The sequence below is a fragment of the Halichoeres trimaculatus genome, unplaced genomic scaffold (assembly GCF_033239565.1).
Source record: "Halichoeres trimaculatus isolate MK-OKI-2021-1 unplaced genomic scaffold, fHalTri1.1 fHalTri1_scaffold_17, whole genome shotgun sequence".
Classification (NCBI taxonomy): domain Eukaryota; kingdom Metazoa; phylum Chordata; class Actinopteri; order Labriformes; family Labridae; genus Halichoeres; species Halichoeres trimaculatus.
The window spans coordinates 17,354,507-17,380,002 of NW_027437195.1; the positions used below are offsets into that span (position 1 = coordinate 17,354,507).

Below are 25,496 nucleotides of genomic sequence, written 5' to 3' on the forward strand. Positions count from 1 at the left end.
AACATTATCTAACTGCTAAGCTAAGACAGCTGCAGCAGACTAGTCGAGTAAGGCCCAGCGGCTCCAGCACAATGTAAAGAATTGACAAGGGAATCGTTAAGCACAAAAGCTAACAATATTGATGGATTGAAACAATTATTATTGATTCTCAACAGGAACTGGTTTTCGATTCCCATCCCTAGATGTTAATTTGTTATGTCAACCTGAAAGTAGCACTTTAATACAAAAAACAACCAATTCCATAGCTACACTGCTTTTGCTTGAGGTCTAGTTTATTGATGCTATTGTTGTAGCATGAGATTCTCCAGACATGTATTGTATGATTATACAGATTTAAAATCACACACTTTCAGCCATATTGTGAATTAATTTCCTGATTTCTCCAGTGAATTCTTCCTTCCTTTTGTATGTAACCGTATTTTCTACATTGTAGCTAAATGCAGACTTCTTGTAAGTATTCTCAAAGCTCTTTGTGAATAATATGTTTGCTATCCTTTAAATGAACTGTGCTCCTCATTCATTACCATGGCCAGGCCTCCTATCTCCCGCACTGAGATGTAGAGCTTCCAGAGGTCCAGCGGCTTCTTGCCCACGATGGGAAGCTGGGCGACAGGCGTGCCCCGCTCCTCCATGAAGTTGAGGTATCGCTCCACCCAGCTCCGCCTCTCTGGTTCCACACCCAGCTCATACAGCCGTGTGATTCGCTCCCCAGTGAGGGCGGAGGAATTAGGGTTGGTCTTCTGGTGAATGAAGAGGATAAAAGAGAAGATAAGTTAGCTGGCTAAAATGGTTGCTAAGATTATTATTAAGATTACGATACAGTTTGAGTAAAACTTAATCATAACCCCTGTTCTCTGTATAGGAGCTTTGTTTGAAGCTTGTGTTCACTCAAGTCTCTGTCTCATTAATTTCAGCCCTCTAAGAGTTCAGATAAAGTGAGAATGGGAATACTCTTACAATCTTTTTTTTTTAGTCAGCAATTGTTTTAGTAGTATTGAGACTTAGTTGCGTAACATAAACTTTAATACTTTCCAATGTGTTTTCTCTTATACATGTATTTTTTTCTGGCGTTCCTTGATGCATCAGTGTCTGCCCACTTTCTTTGTAAAGGTTATTTTTCACTTCAGAGGTGTATTGTAAAAATGTTTGATGTTCTGTCTTTATCTGCAACACTGATAAAGTCTTTTTGCTAAAATTCATCGCTAAGCTTTCAAAACGTAGCTTTAATTACCACTTCCTGGCTACTTTGATGTTTCAAACTCAATGATTTCATTGTTGAATGCTTCAGTAAAACTATAAATGATGTAGCTGTTTATTTTTTCTCATGTCATCTGGCCACAGCAGTGCTGAAAAGGTGGATGTCAGTAGTTTCACCTTCAGTAATATGAAATTTTAGCCCTTAATTTATTTGTAACCACCTGTCCTTATTCAGTTAATAGACACATCCATTAGTAACCACCATGCCAGACTTTCTGGCTCTTACAGGGCTGGATGGGGTCTTCAGGGGCCAGGGGGGACTGCTGATGCTGTCACTGTCGTCTCCGTGGTATGAGGACAGGCTGGCAGGGCTGGGTGAGAGTGGGGAGGGCACGGGCAGGGCGCCTCCTGGTGTGGTTGGCTGGGACACACACTGCTGGGAGCTGCTGCTGCTGTTGTTGTTACTGTAGCCGTCCTGGAGCTGCTGCAGAGACAGAGGGAGACGTGTGGGACTTTAGTTTGCTCTGTATGAAGGCATTTATCATTGTTTGCTCCTCTGATGCAGCATCTCAGTTTCACTATGACACCGTGGTGGGTAAATTAAAGCAGTAATGTCTGCACCGTCAACGTTCTTGATTTCTGAAAAACCAAGAATGTTTCTGCTGCAATGCAAACATCTGGTTTCAGGGATGCAAAGCTCATTATGTATAGTAATGCAATAACATTTCAAGATACTTTTATTAACAATGTGTATGCCATTATTTGTCATTAATTAAGGCAAACTTTCAGTTTTTTATCTAGAGGCATGATGTTATATGTCCACAAAAATAACAAACAAAAAACATCAAAAAAGACCCGAACTGTTTTTAATAAGCCTGTGTTTGTTTTGAACCAAATTAATGGAGATCAGATCTTCTTTTCAACATTACTTTTCTTTGCTCAAGACATATTTTTACACACAGCATGACAAAGTAATATATTTATCAGCAGTTACGTAGTGCTGTTTTTACCTCCACCAAGGAGGTTTTGTTTTGGGGAGAGTTTGCCTGTCTGTTTGTCTGTGAACAACACAACTCAAAAAGTAACAAACGGATCTTGATAAAATTTTCAGGAAATGCTCAAAATGGAATAAGGAAGAAGTGATTCAATTTTGGAGGTGATCTGGATCACTGTCTGGATCCAGGAGTTTTTTAAAGGAACTCTATCATTGTGAGATAGGGCTGTTTTCACCATATGTGTATATAACTCCACCATAAATGGTCGGATTGCTTTGCAAAACAATACAAGACAAGATCACCATAATTTCTGACAGATGTAAAAGTACGATCCAGATCCTGGCAATATTCTGGATACTAAGATCTGGAATATGAAATATGTACTGGGTCATCATAATTTTCAACACTATCAGGAAACAAATTATGGTACAAACCTACAACTAACACCAAATTGTAGCAGACAGTCTGCTGAAAGGGAGTATAACATTAAAGTAAGACTAAAGTGTTGGTGACAATCACAGTATGCTTGGTAGAGGTCTGTGCGCTTTGAGTGGTTTTATGGTTTTAAAATGTGACAACAAGCAAACTGTCATTTTGTACTGTACTTTTGTAGCCAGCTTTACGTAGCACCATTCACAGCCCCCGTGCTTTGAGATGTAACCGTGACATGTAACGTTAGTAAATCCTGGTTAGCTATGTCCTGCCAGTCATCTACCAAGCAGAGCTAACGTAACCTCACTCTTCATTTTATTGACAGACTCTCAAGTTTGAACAGACCACTGCAGAATAACTGCTGACTGTTGGTTGGAATGAACATTATCACAAACAGTTTAGCCCCTATGTTTTAGCGTTGAGCTCAGTTTAGCTTTTCTTTTCTCTTCTGTCCTTTTTCTTTTTGACAATTTACCTCCAGTGTCCAAAATTACCACAAAGTTAATCCAAGAAAAGTTTTTTGACAGAGAAAAACACAGATCTCTCTCCTCACTACTAAAGTTTGTCAGTTGGCATGGTGTTGCCATAGAGACTCTGATGTGCTGTAGATCAATCCGGTCCTGGACGACCCGAACAAAAAGCTGAGAAGTAGCATTTATAAATAACCTTTATTGTTGCCGATAATCTCATTTGAAGTTGTGGATTATAACCAGGCATATATCTAGAAGAAAGACTTTTTCAAGATTATTTAGAAAGCCCCTTTAATGAAAAGTTAAGTGAAGTATAAAATGTCAACCAAAGGTACCTTAAATATTTAAAACTTCAGACAAGGCCTTTAAATTACATTCAACAGAAATGATCTCAACACTTAAGTATTGTAAGAGTGTGTGTTTGTGTGTGTGTGAGTGTAAAACATTTTGTTCATCTTACAGCTGTTTTATCCTCTGACATTAAAGTAATTATCCTCATGCAGGAAATCCTACATACATCAGTTTACTAAAAGATGGACTGTGTCTTTTTATAGGAAGTGTGTGTCTGTGTGTTATTCTCCATGTTAGCTGACATGAGTGTGTGTTGGAAGAATTTCAGTGTGTGTGTGTAAAAGAGACTGAGAAAGAGGGAACAACAGCTTGACAAGTGCTTGTGGTGTGTGTAGAGAATGCTCGTGTCAGCAAAAGCTTATCTTTTTCCCTCTCTCTTTTCCAGTCCTTCTCTGCCTCTCCTTCCTCCCCCCTCACTCTCCTCCTCTCTCCTCCTCTCTCCCCCTCTTTCTCTCAGACAGATCATCTCTTTTGGGAGCACTGGGGGTCTTTCTGGCTGCTCTGACTGCCTTAAATAATTCAAAAGGCCCTACTACCGTAATCAGCAAAAGAAAAGACAGGGATTTGGAGGGAAAAGACGTGTAGTGGATGTGATGGAGGCATGAGTGTGTTTATACACTTCTTTTCCTGTGCGTGTGTGTGTGTGTGCATGAGGAGGGGGTGTTGTTAAGCAAAAACAAGGGGAGGGGGTAGAAAAGAGCAAAGAGCAGACTTGTGTTGTTGCTGAGCTGAGCCAAGCAGAGCTGCAATTGTAGGGCAAAATGAGAAGTCAGCATTGTGTTTTGGGATGTTTGTGAGTGTGTGTTTTTTACAGTGTGTGTGTGTGTGAGCGTGAAGGCACTGAGGAGGTTGTTTCTAAGAGAAATATGGTGTGTGAGTCTGTGTGTGACTTAAAGGACAGTGTGTGGCTTCATGTGTGAATGTAGAATGAAATAAATAAATTGATATGATGTGTGGTATATTATGCACATTATTGCTGCGTTGTGTTTGCATGTGCGCACATGCACGAGTGTGCCACAGATGCCGAGCCCTCTCTATCTCCATGAGTCTCCCTTTTTTTTTTTTTTTTTTGCAGCTCGGGCTGGCAAAACATCAGCAAGACGAGAATGCTGCGGGCGAAAAACAAAGCGAGGAAAACATTAGGAATGGTAAATGTTAAACAAATCATTAAATATGGCGAGAAAATAACAGAGAAGCAGCCCACTGTGCTGAGGCAGCATATGCTGATCAGATTCGGTTTGCTTCATTAGGGGCGAGCAAGATCAAAAAACAAAACAAAACCCAAGGAGGAGAGGGAAGGAGGGATTTGCAGAGGGAGATGTGAGGAGGGAAAAGGTCAGAGGTACCTTTGGTTTGTGAGGCTCGTTGGTGTTGGTGGAGCTGCTGTCGTCTTTCAGGTCCGTTTTTGGTTTCCCATCTGGGCTCATCATCGCGTCCCCAGATGCTCCCACAGCTCCTGCAACGAGAACGAAGACATGTGCTGAGAAATATTTGCACTACACCTTTACTGAAACAACTTCTGAATGAAAATATTTAATGAGAGCTAGTTTTCTGCTTTAGCCGTGAAGAAAAGAATTGTCTCAGTTGAACCGATGTTGAACTTAACATAAGATGTATTTTTTTTACAGAGGCTTCATCCTAGCAGGTATCTTTTCAGTGCAGCAGAATGAAGAGGTGTACTTGGTATCTTTTTGTATTAGGCTCCATTCAGTATGTTTTAACTCCCTAAAATGAACGGTCCCTTCTTTATGAGTGCTGAAAGCAGCCGCATAATAGCTTTCATAATGTCACAGCCGAGTCAGACAATATGAAATAATTCAACGTCTTTCTGCAGTTTTAAACCTTATATTCTCTCTTTCTGTTTTCTCAAGGCCCCTCTTAAGCCTGTCCAGCCGTTCATCTCAAAGGAAAGATTGTGAAAGAATCGTATAAAAAGACTGCTTCTTAAGAAAGACGTGGCAAAGAGAATGAGATAAGACTCGACTAAAAGCGAGCCAGTGTGCTCTTTCAACCTTGCCGGCTGCACGTTGCCGGTGTGGGAGAAATCATCCATGTTCTCACGCATTCAAAGAGACGACAGAAAGGGAAGGTTGGCATTCAAGAGATGTTGGCTGACAAGAAGACTTGTTTCTGTTTTCAAAGACGGTTGTGTACCTTCATGAGATTTCTAAGTGAAGAAGAGTTAAGATCCTTAAGACTACTTTTTTATAGCGCCAGCTGCATATTTCTTATTAACAGAGAGAAAGGGTCCTTGGATGCAAGGCTCTCCTCTTTATTTTTCCCTGTGTGTGCTGCAGCACGGTGGGAAAACTAATGGCTTTTTACCGTGCCCAGGGGCAAACCAGATGAGTTTTCAGGAACCTTGGCACTCTAATTCCTTTGAAGTTTCTCCAAATGTCACGCGTTCTGATATTTGGTTTTGAATAAAAGGCGCCTTTCATTTTTGGAGCCACAGAGCACTCTGAGGTGCGTTTAGCAACAATGCAGCGGGGTGAAGGGCTGAAAGAAAAGGGGATGCACCACATTAATCTTTGCTCACTGGAGGGCCAGCTCTACAGAAAAAAGTAGGAGCTCTGAGAAAGTAGCCAGAGTTCTTGATTTCTTTTCCTTTTGGTATCTTTGCCCCTTCTGGTCCCTTCTCGCTCTGTCTGCCTCTGAATGGGAACAATCCTGACTCAGTTCTGCCGAACATTCAATGTAAACATGTAGGTTAATGCAGCTCACTGAAATGTCTGTCATGTACACGCAGGGCTGTGATTTCTTATTCAACGAGGTCTCGTCTGCATTATCAGAGAGTTTTCTGTACATTGAACTGGAGATAAGTCAGCGGATTCAGGGTCGTGACTTCATTTGAAACTTTTATGTGTGTGTTGATGGAAGGCTGAAGGAGGCTGACAGCTGTGTGAATGAGTTCAGCTATGAAGAGAAACCAAGATCATTTCACTTAGGCCAGCCTCACACTACACGACTTTCAGACCTGAACCGATGGAGTGAGACAGCTCGGACTGATTTTTAACACACACTGAATGATTCCACAGACGTGAGATCTCTCAGGGACGTGTAATTGGATGTGACTACAGAATTTTAACCAACATGGAGGGCGATCAGCATCTGCACCAACAAAAAAAGGTCAAAAATATGAATAAATGGGCGCTAGCTTGGTCTAGAAGTTAGGTCACACACACACACACACACACACACACACACACACACACACACACACACACACACACACACACACACACACACACACACACACACACACACACACACACACACACACACACACACACACACACACAGGCCCAGGTTTTCCAGGGTTCCAGCTTCCCTTTCTTTCTCTTTCTCGCCACTGTTGTGCCCACTCCTAATAAAGGTGTAAAAGCTCCAAAAATGATTTAAACTCAGAGAGCACAGACCTCCACCAAGCATACTGTGATTGTCACCAACACTTTAGTCCTACTTTAATGTTATACTCCCTTTCAGCAGACTGTCTGCTACAATTTGGTGTTAGTTGCAGGTTTGTACCATAATTTGGGACCTGACAGTGTTAAAAATGATGATGACCCACGACATATTTCATATTCTGGATCTTAGTATCCAGGATATGGCCAGGATCTGGATCGTACTTTAACATCTGTCAGAAATTATGGTGACCTTGTCTTGTATTGTTTTACAAAGAAATCTGACCATTTATGGTGGAGTTATATACACATATGGTGAAAACAGCCCTATCTCACAATGATAAAGAATCCTTTGAAAAAGTCCTGGATCCAGATGGTGATCCAGATCACCTCCAAAATTTAATCACTTCTTCCATATCTCATTTTGAACATTTCCTGAACATTTCATCAAGATCTGTTAGTTTCTTTTTGAGTTATGTTGTTCACAAACAAACAGACAAACTCTCCCAAAAACATAACCTCATTGGCGGAGGTAAAAATAGGTAAATAATTCTGCAAGTTTGTCTTATTTTTCAATGTCTGCTCGGCTCTGGGTTTATTTTCACACTCGCTGCCATCCTCATAAGCTGTAAAATCCCTGGGGAGGACACTTCCCAGTCTGCCCCTCTCACTCTGGTTATCCCATCTGTGGCAGTCCAACCAGGAATTGTAAATATTAAACATGTATGACATCAGAAAGATTTTGACACAGTCCAGAACGTTAAAAATTTTACTATGCAATAACTATGCAACATTCTTCAGTAGTGATGATCGGTTGAACTGAGTCTCCCATCAGGTCATGTAAGCAGCAACCTCTGGCTGCAAAAAATGAAGTCAGTGCTCAGGTGCTACAAACTGCAGTTGATCGAGCGTTTGCTTGAAGCTGGCGCTGGAGGAACTGAAAACCATGCACACACGTGTTAAAAAAAAACAACAGAGTTTAGAAAGAAAAACTGAGTTCATGTGTATAACTGAACACACTGTATGGAGGATGAAGTTCCTCCTAACTTAGAGGTTTTGGATTACAGGTTTTGAATACACAGCTAGCTTGATTAACAGGCAGTGTACTGTAGCTGTTAGCAAGGAGGCTCAAGGCCCACCTCAACTCTGCCTTTTTACTTTACACAAAGTTAGGTTGAGTCAAAATGGCTCTGAACAACAACAGACATCAGAAACCGATGAAGAACGCACCAGAGACTACGTTCATGTCGTCTATGGTCAGGCCTCTGGGAGAGGGAAATCAGGCCCCAAATCTGGCTTCAGTGTGTAGCCAGCCTAGCCTTTGCTAGTTTTGTGATTTATAAAGATATTTTTGGGGCTTTTCATGCTTTTGATGGGATAGTGGAGGACAGTGGATAGAGTAGGAACAGGGGCGAGAGTGGGGAGGAAACGGCACAAGAGGGAACCTCATGGAGCGTGACCTAAACCACTAGGCTATCCACGCTCCAAAGACCCAGCTTTGTGTTTTGTTAAACTCTTATGTCTGCCGCTTTAAAGCTTTCACACCTCAGGAAAGTGAAGTTGGCTGACTTTACCTGAAGTTGGCACGTTGTAGGCCGGACCTTGAGCGTTCCCCATCGCTGAACTGTTGTTCCCTGTTGGCTGGCTGTAGGGGGCGTTGGTAGTCATGCTGCTTGCCGGGCTCATGCTGGGGCCTTGGTAGCTGCCCTGCCTACCAAGGAAAGAAAAGAAATATGTGAGAGGGATTTGTGGCGTTGAGATTTGCGATGCAATGTCAGGCTGTGGAGAGATAAGTGGGTCACAGTGAAAGCAGAGGCCACAAAATGGTACAAAGATGGTATTTGGCAGAGTGTCTCCGCCATAGTCCTTTATGGTTGTTGTAAAAACCAAGCAGCATGTATATCTGGAAGTGGCAATAAAAAGGCAGGGTGCACAATGTGCTCCTGATCAAACAAACAGCTTCTCCAAAAGCAGAAGATGAGCGCGTCACATCAGAAACGAAGAACTCTTCCATCCCCTCTTTTCCTCTCTTCTCTGCTACAAATCCCTCCACCCTACTCCCCCTCCCTCTACTCCCTCTTTTCCTCCCTCTCTCCTTCTCCCACAAGTCATAATTTAACTAATTAAGGTGTGCTTTTGGAGAGGATCATGTTATTTGTTGCCATGGTGACAGCAGAAATCAATCCCGCTCCATCTCTCTGCCTCTCTCTCAGGCGGCTCATCACATGGTGTTGCAAGTGACATCAGAAGGGCTTATCTGCAACCTGCTGAATGCTACCCATCCATGTGTGTGTGTACATGTGTGTGTGAGTGTGTGTGTGTGTGTGATTGAAGGCTGCGTCTATCATTGCATGCCAGGCAGGCAGGCCAAAGCCGGTGACACGGGGGCTGAAAGGGAACACCATGTTTGGAACAATTTGCTCTGTCTCCTGCTGACTCAAGATTATCTCCTGGACAACCATATAAAGAAGATTGGGAGAAAGAGGGGAGGCAGATGGAGGGAGAGAGCGGCCTGAAAGACTGACAGAAAAAAAAGGGGGGAAAGGTAAAAGACTCAGAATAACAAAATTAGAAAAGTGGAGTGGGGAGGAAGAGGTGGGAAGGGGGCAGAGAATCCAGGCAGTCAAAGTGTAGAGGAAGACAAAATGTGAGGAAAGACGGAGTGTGAAGGGAAGACATCAATACACCACAAGGAGGAGTGTTCAGTCCAAAAAGCAACACGGTTCTGTGTGGAGGAAAAGAAAATGCTAACAGGATTTATGTCAGTCAATTCCTTCTAACTGGCATCTCTGTCTCTGTCACACACAGACACATAGTGTAATACCTCATGTTGGAACCGATACACATAGCCTAAGAGGAGGGATTGGCTTGGTAAACCTCCACATAATCTCATCTCACAGATGTAATTAGTCATAGAGCACGGCTGATGATACATATGTAATCCCTCTATGGGGGCCGAGGTGCACTGGGGAGCTCCATGGCAAAGAAACAAGCTCACACCAAATCCACACTTATCTGGCCCCGTTTCTCCACAACGGGGGGAAATATAGACACCTTCCTCTCTGCCTACATGTTCCCTAAAAAGCTTTGTGTGAGTCAAGACACAGAAATAAATGTACCTTTTGATCACTGCACCTTCCCTCTCAAGTGAAAATTTATTCTGCATGCAAAAACTCCGGCACGGAAAAATAAGTTTGAAGCCTACAAAAGTCTTTTTTTTTTCCCCGCCCTGCACCCACCTTGTGCAAGAGAAGCAGAAGCTCTCATGTGTATGGTGAAGTATCCAAATCAACAACAACAACAACAACAGCGGTTGGAGGTTTTTTTTTTCTGACTGTGGCACTCTCCCATTATGACTAATTCATGTCATAAAAAAGCCCATTAGAAAGCACTTGATGGAGGCATTGCACAGCATTTAATCACACTTAATATATGCATGTGCCGCTATCGGGGAAAAAAAAAACAAAAAAAACACGGCACAGCGCATTCATCTTGCTCTCGGGCACCTTTGTGCCAGGGAAAAAAAAAAACATCCTGTTGCGGCAGAGAGAGAAAGAGTGAGTGAAGGAGGGGAGAAAGCAGAGAAGAGGGGAGGAAAAGTAGAAAGGAGGCAAGGAGGAGGAGGAAGGGAGGGAAATGAAGGGAAGAAGAAGCTTGGGTAGTGTGTATGTGTGTGTGTGTGTGTATGGGTCCCTAGTGGACCGATGGGGGGCGTATTCTCAGCTCAGGGCCCCTGAGCTGGAGGTGAGCGTTGTTCCATGAGACTGAGCTGAGGGAACAAACGCTCAAACACACACCCTCACACACACACACACACACACACACACACACACACACACACACACACACACACACACACACACACACACACACACACACACACACACACACACACACCCACACACACACCCACACACACACACACATGGGGTGAGAAACAGGCAAACATCCATGTGAGGAGCAGGACAGAGCGCTCTCAGTTTGTTGTCTGGGAGCGGCCTGAGGAGTAAAGAGAGGAGCAGAGAAGAGAAAGTTAGGAGTAAAATTTTTATTGGAAAGAGGAAAAAGAGAAAGAAGAAGAAGAAAAAAAAACGTATAAAATAAAAGTCGAGACCTTTGGAAACATAAAGCAGAACTTACTCCTTTTTCACCTGAGTTTACACCTCAACAATATCTGCTATTTCATTGTTTTTCTCTTCATTCATCTACTGCCCTTCACACACTCACACACTCACACACTCACACACACACACACAGCCCTGTCTCCTTTTTATATTCAGTCCACATGTGTGAAGGGCATCAGAGAAGGCCACATTCACACCATGGGCAGTGTGTGTGTGTGTGTGTGAGTGTGTGTTTGAGCGTGTCCTTGTGTTCATACGCGGGCTGGGCGCTGTTGCCAAGGGGATGCCATGGTTACGAGGTGCCAGCCAACCAGCTGACGGTGTCTCTCTAGAAGTGGCAGCGCCTTTGTCCTTCATTCGTGGTGACAGGCGGCGCTGATGCCTCCCAGCGCCGCTAACTGGACGAGACAGCAGAAGCTCTGGGACTGCAGGAGTGTGTGACAGCTGAGCGTGGCTCCCTATCGATCCCTGTGCTTTATGTGAGTGTGTGTGTGTGTGTGAAAGGAGTGTGCAAAGGAGAGTGAGAGGAAAAAGCGCCAAAGAGAAGCTGCTGGATGGAAGGATGGAGTGGATCGGCTGGAGGCCATGAATTATATATGGACCCAATCTGTTCTCAGGGCAGCGCGAGCTCGTAGCTCCTCCAAACTCCTGACTCCACTCACCACAAGCACACACACACAAACACACACACACATTTATATGTATATAATATATATATATATATATATATATATATATATGTATATACATGTATGTGCACAAAAGAGAGGCCGGAATAAACCTCTCACAAAAATAAAAGGACAGCTTTTAACATATTAAATCCAGAGAAAAGCCTCTCTTCTCCTCTCCCTCCCCTCCTTCCTTCCCAAACATCAAACAGCTCAGGATAGATGGAGGAGAAGCCATTTATTTTGCCCATCTAATGAAAGCAGAGCGCTCCCCAGCACTGCCAAGACTGCGAGCGACAAAGCGCCACAGGCAGCATCCCCCGTTCTTGACATTCAAGCGCTGCTCTTATTTATTTAGCAAATTTACTTACTAAGGAGGTCAGAAATGAATTATTTGGCGAGGATTTGCCTGGGAGCACTCTCCTCTCCTCTCTTCTCCCCTCTTCCAACATTTTTCTCCCTTCAATTTCCCTTTGATTTACGGCTCTTTTTTTTACCCTGAGCTTTGCTCTTCTCTTGCTAAATGCTTATTTTTTCGACAGAGCCCGTTCCTATAGCTCCAGGAACTTTTAGTAGAGTGTCGCCGGCAGCGCTGGAAAGTCATTTGAAAAGCCAATTCCGTCCTCAGAAGCTGCTGCCAAGAAAAGCTTATACCTTTTAATACTTTCTGTTCCCTTCTCTTTCCAAAGAAGAAAAAAAAACAGAGAGAGAGAAAAAAATCCCCAGCATCAATCCACAGACCCTAAAAATGTTGTACGGTACCTTTCGCTCAAACAAAATGGCACCTCCTCCTTGCTGACAGGCCTGACACAGTCCGTGTTATTTGAACATAACATGTCAGAGTTTTTACACTGTAATTCATCACACTGACAACTGGCAGCCTGGAACGCACAAAAAGTTAACTTTCATGAAACCGATGCTAGTTCCCACAAAAATAATATCATTTCAAGATTGACAACCGTCTATTTTTGAAATTGGGTAGCATGGCACCAACGTTCAACAGCAACATCTACTCTGACTTCAATCTGAGATGACTCCAGGTAAGATTAGCATCACATTTTGTGATTTTGTTGTTAAAATAAAAGCCCTGCTTCATTTCTCTTTGGAATATCGGACATTTGAAAAGAGCAACAGTTCTTTTTTGTTGCTAAAACTCTTGTTTCTCCTTAACAAACAATCAAACTGATTAGCAGATAGAAGCTGGACTCTTCCTGGTTCCAGTCTGCCATGGGGAGAAAAAAGAAAACACAAAGACAAGAGAAATAAACCACTCAAGGCCCACTACAAAGATTTAATCACGACCCTCGCCTGCAGCCATGGGACACCAGAGGAAGCCCTCCTCTGCCCGTTTGGCACTTGTTTCACTCTGCATAATGAAGCTAGAGTGGGTTTGCCTGTGTGTGAGGATGTGTGTAAGTCAGCGAGGGGCGGATGTGGAGAATTGGAGGTGGAAATGTAAAAGGTATTTTTAGTGGGGATGTCGTGAAAACGAGGGAATGAAAGCGAGAGCAGACACTGACATCACTGCTAACTAGCCCCTGATTTGGAAGGCCGGTCTGTGACAGTTCACCCGGGGTTTGGCGCATCAAAGAGTGAAACAAGACATTGTTCTTCGGCTAACAACTTGTTTCTCAGACAGAAAGGAACTAGGTCTGAATGTTTCACAATGTTGCGCTGAGAACTGGAGTGCAAACGGGGTACTGGAGCCTTTAACTGCAGGTTTTTCGGAGGCCAATTTTCTCCTGATCTCCTTCAGATGTTCTAAAGTGGGATCTGAGGAAGAAAAACCTAACAAGGCTGTGCTGGAGACGGCGGAGAACAAAAAGCAAATTGGGAGGAAGAAAGTCAGAGGGAGATGAAACAGTCTGGGTAGGATAACAGAGCTGCACAGAGACGGAGAGGGCGATACAGTTGGGAGAGTTGGTGAGAAGAGTGGAACAGGTGGGAGGAGAGAGAACAGACGCAGACGGGGATGAAAGAGGTGGAATGAGTGATGGAAGACAAGACCAACTCTGAGGGTGAGACGAGCAGCGCAGGAAGTATTCTGCAAAAAATGTCCATCATAACAAAACAGCTCGGCTCTTTTTATCACTCAAACGCACATTTTGCCAGAAGACTGATTCCCATTTGTAGTATTAGCATGTTTTTAAAAAGTAAACATCAATTTGAAGAAGAGAAAGCAGATGAAAAATGGTTCAGTTTTGTGTACGCTGAGCTGCTTTGAAAACAAATATCCTCACCTAGCTGGCAGATTATTTATAACATCTAGCTTGTACAACTTCTTTTGTTGTTCTAAACATCCAGCTTTTATTTGTGTTTTCTTCCAGCATGGAGGAAATGATGCTTTGTTTTGGATAAACACAGTAGCAGTATGGAAGTAAGCTCGACCGGCAACAGCCGCTGGAGCTGAGAAAGAGAAAGATGAATCAGATTTCCAGCAGGAAATCAAAAGAAAACGCCATCGTGTGCTGTACTTTTTTTTTTTTTTTTTGACGTGAACGCGATCGGAAAACAACAACAAATTAATGTTGAAGATGGCGATAACAAACAAGAGAAGAAACCCAGGGAAGCTTTCACAGACGACGGTGGAATCAAAGTAAAGATGGAAAATAGTTGAAGACACATAAACAGTTTTTAGACAGATATGTAAACAAAAGGAGAAGGAGCCAGAGCAGCGGCACAGCGAGAGACGAACCTCCGCTGTCTCTAGAAAGTGATGAGAGACTGACAGGCCGTCTGATTGGTCCCAGCAGTAGGGATCATGTCATGCCACTTCTTATTGACAGCACAGCCATCTCTTAATGGTTTGGCCAGTGTTTGTCTTCCTTGAGGTGTGTGTGTGTGTGTGTGTGTGTTTAAACAGCACTGGGCCCCCTGATGCAGGTAATTAATCACATGTCCTGTCAGCGCGCAACAAAAACAATGTGAAACTGATTGTGTGTGTCCATTTGTCATACTGTAGAGTTCACTCATTGTCATCAGGGTGACTAAGACGTGGCGATGATTGTGATGACTGCAGAGGTGATGATGGAGGTGATGATGGTGACAAATGCAGTTCAACTTAGTGAAAAACACATTCAGGCATAGACTGTTTGAATAAGGGGTAGGCAACCTTTTTCATAACTCAAGCCACTTTAAAATACACTCATGCCCAAAGTGCCAAAACGTACTTCCTTCATAAAATCATTGACAAATAGGAAAGTCTCCTTTAATGGTTTTCCATGCTTAGCTATCATAGACTGTATAAAACATGAACACAGTCTCCCTGAGGTCACCTGTCTGTTTCTGAAACGGAAAATGAAGCATATCGGCTATCGCAGCCATGTTGGTAGTGGCAAGGGCTTTGCGTACGGCTAAAGGGCGTCAGTCATGTGACCTAAGCTGTGCCTCTGATTGGGCAAGCTCGTGATCTTAAAATCCTCTGATTGCCGATAGTAAAATTAGTGATTCACCCAGGAGACGTTTTTTGAACCAGGCTGTAAATAGGTTAATTTCTGCTTTGAAAACAGCTTTTTTTGGCTTGGTGTGTATGTGACTTCAGGTACTTCGGAGCAAGCCTCAAGTGGACACTCGAGAAACAGCAGATTTTAACACTTCTTCAGTGTCCCATATTCTTAAAGCCTTTGCACAATGAGTATGTTTTTTTCATCCAAAACTACCGCACGTTAAAAAAAAATTAGATCCCATGTGATGTCAATCATGCTTGCACACTCGATCCAAAACTTTTTTCCATCATTACTTTTTTTGGAACAGGTTCGATTTTTCGCTCTTTTGTCGCATCTGCACCGCTCATTTCCTGGGCAGTTTGACTATTCAGAGAGGCCCCTGGCTACTTGCAAATTCACATTTTCACATTTTCTGACATGTATGTGACGGTGTGTTTGTGTGCCTGCGACTGTGTGTGTGTGTGTGTGTCTGACAGCCACTGCTCAGGATCAACTGCTTGATCACTTCTTGATGATTCCATTTTTCTCGCACTGTGAATTTTCGCAAATAATACAAAATAAATACATCGGAGACAGTGTGCAAGGTGTGTGTGCGTTCCTTTTTTTTTTTTTCAACTACGGATCCAAAAAAGGCATCCGAAAAAACAAACTCAGTGTGCAAAGACCGTTAGACCTTTAGACCTTAGACCTTTAAGGTTGCCGCCTGCTAGCTACACAGTGAGAAATGCTATTACACTCTCCCGCTGCCTGGTTTTTAACAGTACAGAAAGTTTTGAATGTGTTGCGTTGTTAAGCATTCTTTGCTAACACTGTTTTCCCACTTGGCGTGCTAACATTCTACACTTTCAAATCAAAGGGTGCATATCGTTCGATATTCAGCCATCTCTGGCAATAAAACCATACTCTTTTGTCAAATTATGCCAGAAAGATTGACTGAAACTTGGTTTGTTTGCCATGATAACACCGCTAAATACATGCGATTGTGAGCTAGAAGACTGACACACTTGCAAGACACATTTGTAGCGTTATGATTTAAATTTATTGTTTACAGTTATTCGATAAACTGTTACACAAGAACATTTCAATGTGCTCAATTTCTTGTTAAATGTTAAATAGAATGCAACACAATAGTTTATTTTCTATTTAATTAATTTATTTTGTCCTCTGCCTTATTGTAATTATTCTCTGCATGCGAACATAAATAACCTCACCTGCCTGCTCTGGCACCCGTGCCCTAGGTTGTCTACCCCTGGTTTTTAGGTTTGAAAGCTCTCTCTCTCACACACACACACACACACTGAGGGGGAGGGACCCACCTATGGAGCTGGGGATGTGATGGTGGCAGGATGGGTGAATGGTGAGATCTGGGTGGAGGTGAGGATGTTGGACAAGCAGAGGCAGGGTAGGGTGCAGGCCAGTGAGTGGAAGTGGGTTGTAGCGGCTGCGTCTGGGCCGGGGATCTCGCATACGGCGACGGCCTGCAGGTCGGCGTCAACAGACTCTCGACGGAGAAAGAGAAACTGGATCTGAAAAATCATCGCTTGCTCACAGTTTACAGTCTGACTCATTCATTAGAAGGACTGGGAATGAACATTGACAAATGTTAATCTGCCACTTCATGCTGGCTAGACTGCTCCCACGATGCATTGTTAGGAGAGAGCCTGCAACGATTGGATGACGTGTAGAAATTCAGAGTTCCTCTCAGTAGACGGCCGTGTTTTCACAAGCTCCCCCAGCAGGGTTCAGCAAAAGTTTACTGCCCACACAATCCCGCAACAGGCCTGGTCTCCAGCACTACAAACACTCACATATTCAAAGCTCCAACCCTGATGGAGAAATAATATCCCTTAACTCATCCCGTTATAGCATCAAAGAGTTCACTATTTGTGTTAAGGTGCTCGGTGTCACCTCTGTCCCCTGTGTTTTCACAGTTAAAACCTGTGGTTTGCTTTTCCTTCTTTTATGGTTTGACAGCACAGAATACAGCCCATACAGTCATCTCACAAGGCAATATCTCTCTTACTGCAACAAATGGCACTTGGTGTATAGTGCCAGCTATCAAAATGTCAGGCACTTTATGAGATGTGGGAAAATAGGGAGAGTTCGGCAAATGGCTCATAGAGGCGTGGAACCCCTGAGAACCAACTCTCGCTTTCAGATCTAAAAACGACTCCAGCAAAATAGCAAACTCAGAGGCACAGAGACTCTCTGTGGTTCTTTTCAGTAACCCCCCACACACAGACGACCTGCAGAGAGAGAGTCACAAGTGGAGAGAAGCTTTCTGGTCCCTAATTTTAGAAACTAGCATTTCTGGGCTTATTCAAGAATTCTTTAGTTGCACCATTTCTGCTGGCTGTGGCACCATCAGATACTTCAAAACAATTCCTCTTTCTCAGGTTACCATCGTCTTTAGAAACAGAACAACACAGGATGTCTTACTCAGGTTACGCTCATTTAAACAGGAAGTAGAAAGAGTATCTTGTTTCCTGTGCTCTTACCTGTTGTGTGTTGAATTTGAAGATCCTGGCATGGACACAGTAGCAGCTCCTTCCTGGCTCTTGCGGTTAGAGCTACCCAGAGGCGGTCCCATCCCAGGCCCAGCTGGTTGAGGCATCCCAGGGGAGCTTGGAGCCATAGGGGGGTACACCCTGTTCTGGCTGCTGGAGCTGAGGCTGCGTCCTGCAGGTATGGGCTGCCCAGGTCCTTGGCCGTGCATGGGGCTGCTGGCGTTCATTCCCAGGCTGTTGGTCATGCCAGGGCCGGGGCCGCTGTAGCTGGTGCTGGCAGTCCCGCTGTAGTTGGAGGGTCGAGGGTAGTTACCTGGAAGGAGGGAAGGAGATAGCACATAAAAATGAGTCCAGCCCCTAAAGATGTTTTGTCTCACACAGGCAATGTCATTTGAAAGATGAACGTTTCTTAGAGCTTCCCCCGAGACATCTGAATCTGATTTAGTGTTTCTGCAAGTGACACACAATGGCCACTGTGAGGTACTGGAGTCACAAATAAACGCCATGAATCACTTCATTTGAGTAAAAACTGAGCTTTTATCAACCTTTGTTTTTACAACAGCAACACAGACAACTATGTCATCCATCAAGAAAATCACCCTGTAACAGATGAAGAAATGCAAAGTGCAGAATTCCTTCACCTCAGCGGATAGAGAAGCGTCTTTATTGGGTTTAGGTGACATTTTTCACAGCTGCTGGTTTTTGGATGCGCAAGGAACAATTGTGGAGCTTAAGGCTGACTTTATGAAACACATGAGAGGAGCTCAGATCTGGAGTAAACGCTTTGTTGCTGCCCTGCAGTGCCACATGGCCTCGATGCCAGAAGCTTTCTTCAGGCAAACTTAAACCCTCCATTTTGGCTCTAAAAGCTGAGCTCTTCTCCAACACCAGCTGCATTAAGAGATGAGAGACAATCACCATACTGCCAAGACAACATGTACTTCCACTAAAACACACCTTCAGTGCAGCACACTCCCTCACATACAGAGCATACATCAGTGTGCTCGCTCTGCAGGCACTCAACCCTTTCCTCTGTGAAACTCCCTCCCTGGGACAAATCCTTCTGCAAAATAGAAATGGAAAATGTGGCATCCTCTATTGTGAAAGGGGCTATTTATTTTGATTTGATTAAGGGTGCTTTAGTTGGGCCTCACTGCTTAATCCTCTGAGAATATGTCTGGAAAAGGGGATCAAGTCCCTCTAAAACCTGAAGGCTTTTCCGCACGCTCAAACGAGGGAAACTTGAATGACAAGATTCCACACAGGGGGGGAAAAAACGTCTCCGAAAATGGAAATGGCTTCTCAGTGTCCTCGAGCTGCTTCAGTAAAGACACTTTCCACATGACATGAGCCTGCAAGTCCAACAGAGGCAGAGAGCGGGAGTAAGCAGCAGAGGGTGGAGGCAGACTGAGAGGAAGACAGAAAGGTAGCAGAGAAAAACTCCTGCCCCACAACCCCCAAGATAGGATTTATATTGAATCACAATAGAAGTCTTTCCCATAAAAGTCAGCAGCTCAGGTTGAATTTGTCCAGAAATTGTGATGAAATCTACTGTGGGAGATGGGAAAAGAAGAAGTGGATTATTTCTTGGGAGGCTTTGGTGAGCCGGTGAGCTGAGTACGCCTGACACCTGTCAAGGGTTTTGGGGCTATAATAGGGAAGCGTTCAGGAAGAAAGGATGTCTGCTAACGAACACAGGAGGATACCAATGGTGCCCACTACCTGTGTGTGTGTGTGTATGTGTGTGTCCATCTGCTTCTCTGTGTGAATGCATCAATAATACTTTAGAGACCCTGCAACCAGTGAAAGACACATTTCCATGTAGCTCCCACTCATAAGCGAGTGCCTACATGGCTGTGGAAAAACCCTGGGAACAGTTCCCTGCAGTTTCCTCCCACTCTGCTCAGGCGGACAGTTTGCTGCAGACGAACAAGGCCACAGTCAGCGACCTCTCTCAGCCCTCTGTGAGCAGCTGTTGAGCCCTGTGTCATGGCCGCCTGCCATACATTCTTTAAAGCCTGGGTGGACACGTTGTGGTTTTTGGCCCTTGTGACAGACTGAGGCTCCAAAACACCTCCCGGGGAGTTGTTTATATCACACAGTCCCTTTTGGACACTGCGTTATTTTTGCAATGCAGGAGGATCGGCCAAAAGCTCCAAAAAGTGGAAGTGAGTGTCTGGAAGTTTCAATGAGGCTACATTCAACTTCACTTGAGGGGATACACACTTCGCAAAATCTAACTGAGGAGCCTCTTGTAAAAAAAAAAAAAGTGCTATTAAGTCGACATCATACATTCAGAGAACTTATCAGTGTTGATGTACTACCATTCACGATGTTCTGGTTGTGGGCTACGTCTGCCTGGGCTGACAAAGGAAAGACAGAGTAGCTGTGGGACTGGGTTAATGCAGAGCTTTCCTATGAGAGGCTTGCTCTGTCCTGACAAGAGTGATTCACCTCCTGAAGGATTGGTGCTGCGCCAAAGTGCTTCTTCAAGGACAGATAGCGCACTAACCCACTTTTTAAAATGACTGAGAGCTCTACCCAGAAACTCGAGGTGTTTTTGTAAGAGTCATTCACTCTTTCTCAGGTTGTGGAAGTGTCACTTGGATTAAATTAGATGAGGAAGACTGAGCACTATGGGGGCAAAAGATAAAACATTGAATGTATGAAAGACTAAATTAGAAAGACAACAAATTTAACGGCCCCACATGATAAAAAACATGCATTCCTCCTGCCTATAAATATATACTTTTGTCATCCTCCATCCTAAGAAGTAGGTGGAAAGAACTCTGCATTGTCTCTGAGTGCAAAAAAAAAACACTAGGTGCTTTTTGACCTCAGGGACTTTCTCAGATATAGGCCCCTTTTTAGGAACTCTGTGCATTTTGACCAGGAACCAAGGTCTTAATTTAGGGTCAGAGCCTCAACTGCTGAATATTTTTGACTGGTACAGTACATGCATTGCTTTTAAATCAACTGCCATCCACACCAACATTACACACAGCTGCAATTTCCTTGATTTGATAACTGAGTCTTTCCAGAGACAAATGTGTCTCTTCAGCTCCTATTACAGGGGCTGTTTACTCGACAACCGTTTTAGGATGAAATACAAAAGTATTGTTGCCTTTGGCCTCGAGTTAACACGGAAATGGCACTTTAGCCGACCTAAAACGCTAACTGTTAAAAATTGGACTACAGTGTTGTGCTTGTCCTGCTGAATCTGCTGACTATCTTTCAACACAATGAGCATCTGTTGCTCCACTCTTGAACTTAGTATTCCCCAGTACACCAGAGCTGTGTCCCAATTCAGGGGCTGCAGCCTACGGAGGCTGGATTTGAAGACCGATTACGTCACAGCGGTGCGTCGGAGGGTGTCCCAATACGGAGACTCCTCCAAATGCGGCCGACGAATCCGTCCTCCGTTTCGGGGGCCGCGAAGGACGGGTTCGGTGAATCCTTCATAGCCTCACATATCCCAAGATTCATTGCGCATGAATGCCGAACATGATGGACACAGCCGAACTCCAAAAGGAGTCCTGTTTTATTCAGATATGAAAGATTTCTGGCAACAACTATGTGATTGTGTTTCAAAAACGTGAAAGAATATTTTGTTTTTCTGTGACAAAATGCTTTGTTTGGGCAATTTTCAAGTAATATACTAAGGAAAAACAGTTCTTTATAAATCTTCTCATTGCTATATAAAAATATGTTCATAAATGTAAATTCTTTTGGGAAAAAAAACTTACTTGGTGTTTTTTTTTATTTTTTATTTTTATTTTTTACAAGGAATTAAAAAAAGACATTAAATCATTTCAGCAGCTTGTATTTTGTACTTTTTTTATTTATCATCCCCCCAGCACTTGATCAAATGTTGAAAGTGTACGTTAGTGCCGTACTCTCATGTAAATGGTGGTTCTATACTCTATCAATAGGGATAATAATAATAATAATAATAATAATAATAATAATAATAATGATAATAATAATAATAATAATAATAATAACGCAAATTAATAAAAAGTTAGTGAAAATCATCCTGTTTAAATGTGAGGTTTTTGTTTTCGTGTGTTTAAAGGTAATGTAAGCCTGACAGGTGAGGGCGGCGCTGTGTGACGTCGAGGGTGACAAACAGGAAATGCTTCATAGACCAGACCGTCTCAATTCAGTTCGGCCTTTGCAGTCTACACAGGCTACGAAGGCTGGGTCCTCCGAAGGCTACAGCCTCCGTAGGCTGCAGCCCCTGAATTGGGACACAGCTTTCATGATCAGCTCAACTCTACTTCGGTGGAAATCTACCAAAAGTGGCTTCTGGATAAGACAGTTATAGCGCCACCTACAGGGCTGGAATGCTTACTACAGCGTTTTCAGTCCCTCAGCATTTCAGTGTAAACAAAGATATTTTTCTCTGTGTTTTAGCGTTTTTTGATGAGACCTCATGTAAACGGGGCCATAGTTTTAAGACTGACCCTGTAAATTGGTGACTTCCAGCTGAACTAATGTCGCCTGGAAGAAGTCTTCAGGAATGCATCTTAGTTTATTTTTGATTCATATGTCAAAACATCGAATATTATCATTTAATACATATGTATGTTATAATAATCTGAGGCTATATGAGAGGGGTGCATTCTGCTGAAAGGTGCAGTTAGCAGGGTCAGTCTTAGAGCCTAGACACTGACCAATCTCTGCCATGGCTTTAAAATCAGTTTTCCTGGCCAGGACTAATGTTTTTGGAGTTTTGGATTAGCTTCGTCACCAGCGCTCGTCTCCTTCTGGATGACTTTTCAACGACTGTTTTGAACGCATTAAATTATGTACAATCAAAAAGCGCTCAAGCTAAATCTCTATGTTAGCAAGCTAACGTTAATGTTGCATGTGAGGATATCAGCCTGTTGGTCACCTTCTATGGTGCGATCTTTGTTGAATAGCCTCCGTCTTTGTCTTACTGCCCTCTACTGGTCCAGTGGTGTAGTGCATTTTCTTTTACTTTTGCCTCACTGGCCTGATTTGTTCCACAGGCCTCGATGAAAATGCAGAAAACATTGAGCCACAGCAATAATGTCATTCCTCAAAGTGTAGTTTTAGGAAGTAAAAGTCCATGTGAGGATCTATGTCAGAAAGTAGGGATAACATGCAAATTCAAATTTCCTGCCTGTTTTTTTTGTGTGTGTTTTTCTACCTCTGCATTAACTGCCTTTGAACAGCCCTCTCAACATTCAGGCAGCCAATCAGTACAATGCCTTATTATCACAGCATCCCAAGCCACTAAGATCACAACATGGATAACAAGGTTAGAAAATAGCATACTTATTCAAAACCATGATTAAAATACAACAAAAACATATAGTATAATTGTGAGCAGATGCAATAATATGGGACCTTTAACAGACTCACAGAAATAACTGTGTTCAAATTTTGTCTAGTCTAGGGAGAAAAAAATCTTTATTTCAAAAGTTGCACATTTTTCAGCTATAATAACGGCTCTACATAAAGTTTTGTGAGTTGTGAGCGTTTGCTGGCTTTTAGAGGAACCCTAACTTTAAATAATGCTGTGTAAGTGCTCAGGAACTCCACTTACTGTTGTTCAAATGGGCCAGGATTGCAGGGTTGGATTGTTGTATGCATATGTTTGCATTGTGTTATCTCCTTCACCTGTTTTACATGCTACTCATACTGCCATCTAAAGCAATCAAGGGACAGACAAGAGGAAAGGAGGACAAGGAGGATGTCATTTCTTATTCGCCCCTTCTCGCGTCCTTGTGGCTGAGTCTTGGTTTCCTGCCTGCTTCTCGGGCACTCGGTGCCTTTGGGGAGTCTTGGTGATATTTATAGCATGATGGAGGGGAGGAGAAGGAGAAGGAGAGCTCATGGTGCTTCGTTCACAATTTCATGGAAATTCCCGGCACAGTCACGCATTCAGCGGACGCTGTATCCTACGCCCGGTTTAATCCCTGCAGTCCCGCGGGAGAGCCGGAGTGTGACCGAGCAGATTAGCGTCTACTGCTTCCTCAGCAGACTGGACCGGCCAATGCTAACAGCCGAGGCAGTCATTCTCCCGGCTACGGTGGAGTTTGGTATGATGGTGCTCCAACGAGCCCTCGGGATCTGTGAACTCCATCAATAAAAAAAGTGGAACGCAGATTACATGGCTGCATGCTTGAGCTGCCAAGGACAGGAGGAGAGCCGGCTGTCCATGTCCAAATGTGGCTGAACACAAATAAAAGAAATGAATAACAGCATTTTCTATTTTTTACTTTCTTACGTGGCTTAGGTAGTGGTTCAGGGATGGCAGTTTCTGCTGGTTGAGTGAGCAGGAAAGAAATGAGCGGAACATCATGGAAGTTATTTAATTCTGTTTTACTCAGGGTTTACACTTTATTTAGTATGGTTGTTATTATTTAACAACTGTAATTTCCCATATTCTACTTCCTAATTCATCATTTAGTAAAGCAAATTAAAAATACTTTATCAGTAAATTGTTTATTAAGTAACTGCCTTATTTTAAAATGAAACTCAAGTGTCAGAAGTCTTGAGATTTGGCAAATTAAGTGAGTTATGTCAACACAAAAAGGCAGATTTCTTTTCTTTCTTTCCTTTCTGTCCTCCGGTCAAGGCTGAGCTCCACACTGCGGTATACACGTATGACTTGCTGGGTTGGAGTTTCTTATTCTGTTTTGCAGCGTCTTCTCTTGCCAGAGGCCTCCACATCCTCTCACAGCCACCTCAGCACCTTCCCCGGCAGGGAGCCTGAGCCAGGGCAGAGGTTCGCCTTGGGGCTGCAGAGCTCCACACACTGTCAATTTCCTCCCAAAAAGTCCACTCCCTCCCTCGGGCGCTGGCTTTTTTTGGCTGAATTACATCGAAGCTCCAGCAAGGCACCAAGGCTTAAAAGTGCTGTCTGAAGCATGGTCATTACTAGTGGAGTGCTTAACCCCTGGAGGGGGGTGGGAGGGGTAGGAGGAAGCCATGTGAAGGGAGGGAGGGAGAGTGGAACTGAGATAGACTCCAAATCTCTTTCCTGTAATGGCCTGATATCCTCCTCCCCCGTCTGTCTGTGTGTCCTCTGTTCTCCACATGCTGGCTCCGTACCACATCCACATGCATGTCAAGACAACAGCAGCTGGAGTCATTTGAGTCCTGGGAAGCCCGATATCAACACACAGTTTGAGATGAGTTTAACTTAAGTGAAGAGGGCTTTCAAAGGACAACCATAAACATTTAGAAGCTTTAATATTTTTTCTGAAATACTCGGCAGGCCACTCACTGTAAGAGCTCTCGTTTTGACAGAGAGAAAAGGAGGCAAAGCTTTGGCAGGATTTTCACTGCACATCAATCTGGGAGAAAAGCCTTGGCTTCAGTCTCGGAGGCAGACTTTTCTAATCAGAGATCCCTGGAAATGACCACTAAATATTTTAGTATTGTTTGTGAAAGGCCCACATCCTCCTGGAGTTATGTATCACCATAACTGTATGTTGGAAAGAGCTTATGTAGTCGATTACACAAGCTGCACAGAGTCATTGGCCCATGATGAAAGAGCAGGGCTGCAGTCTTTAAAGTTACACAACACCAGACAGTTTTATTTTCTCTGGTGAGCTACAAACTCTTAAAGAGTTGTTGTTTTTTTGCTGAGCATGATTGCCGGAAACTTTGTATAAGAGACCCTGCATGCAGTCACAAAGCCATTTTTACAAAGTGAGAGCTTGGTTCTCCATTCACCAGCAGACAGGCCAAGAAAAACAGCAGAGCAGAGTTCAGAAACTTGGAAGTGTGTGTCTGTGTTCGCTAATGGCTGGCTAATTTGTAAGACTGCTTGAGAGAAGGATGGGAAGCAGCTGGAGCTGTCATTTAGAACAATGAACCAAAGCTGCAAACCATACAGTGACCCCTGATTGGCCCTCACAGAGT

The 25,496-nt window shown here is 43.5% G+C and overlaps 1 protein-coding gene across 8 annotated transcripts in view; it reads right to left on the reverse strand.

Moving 5' to 3' along the window:
* The window catches only part of LOC141806232 (AT-rich interactive domain-containing protein 1B-like), a 276,933-nt gene that overhangs the window by 19,577 nt on the left and 231,860 nt on the right, over window positions 1-25,496 (reverse strand). For 5 of the 8 annotated variants that reach the window (XM_074691607.1, XM_074691606.1, XM_074691600.1 and 2 more), the window contains 6 exons: window positions 17,586-17,907; window positions 16,404-16,586; window positions 8,424-8,560; window positions 4,792-4,901; window positions 1,484-1,681; window positions 525-740 (listed from right to left, as the gene is read on the reverse strand). In XM_074691607.1, coding sequence (XP_074547708.1) covers window positions 525-740; window positions 1,484-1,681; window positions 4,792-4,901; window positions 8,424-8,560; window positions 16,404-16,586; window positions 17,586-17,907 — 1,166 coding nt within the window. The remainder of the gene's footprint in view (window positions 1-524; window positions 741-1,483; window positions 1,682-4,791; window positions 4,902-8,423; window positions 8,561-16,403; window positions 16,587-17,585; window positions 17,908-25,496) is intronic. The other 3 variants (XM_074691603.1, XM_074691605.1, XM_074691604.1) reach the window with 3 other exon arrangements.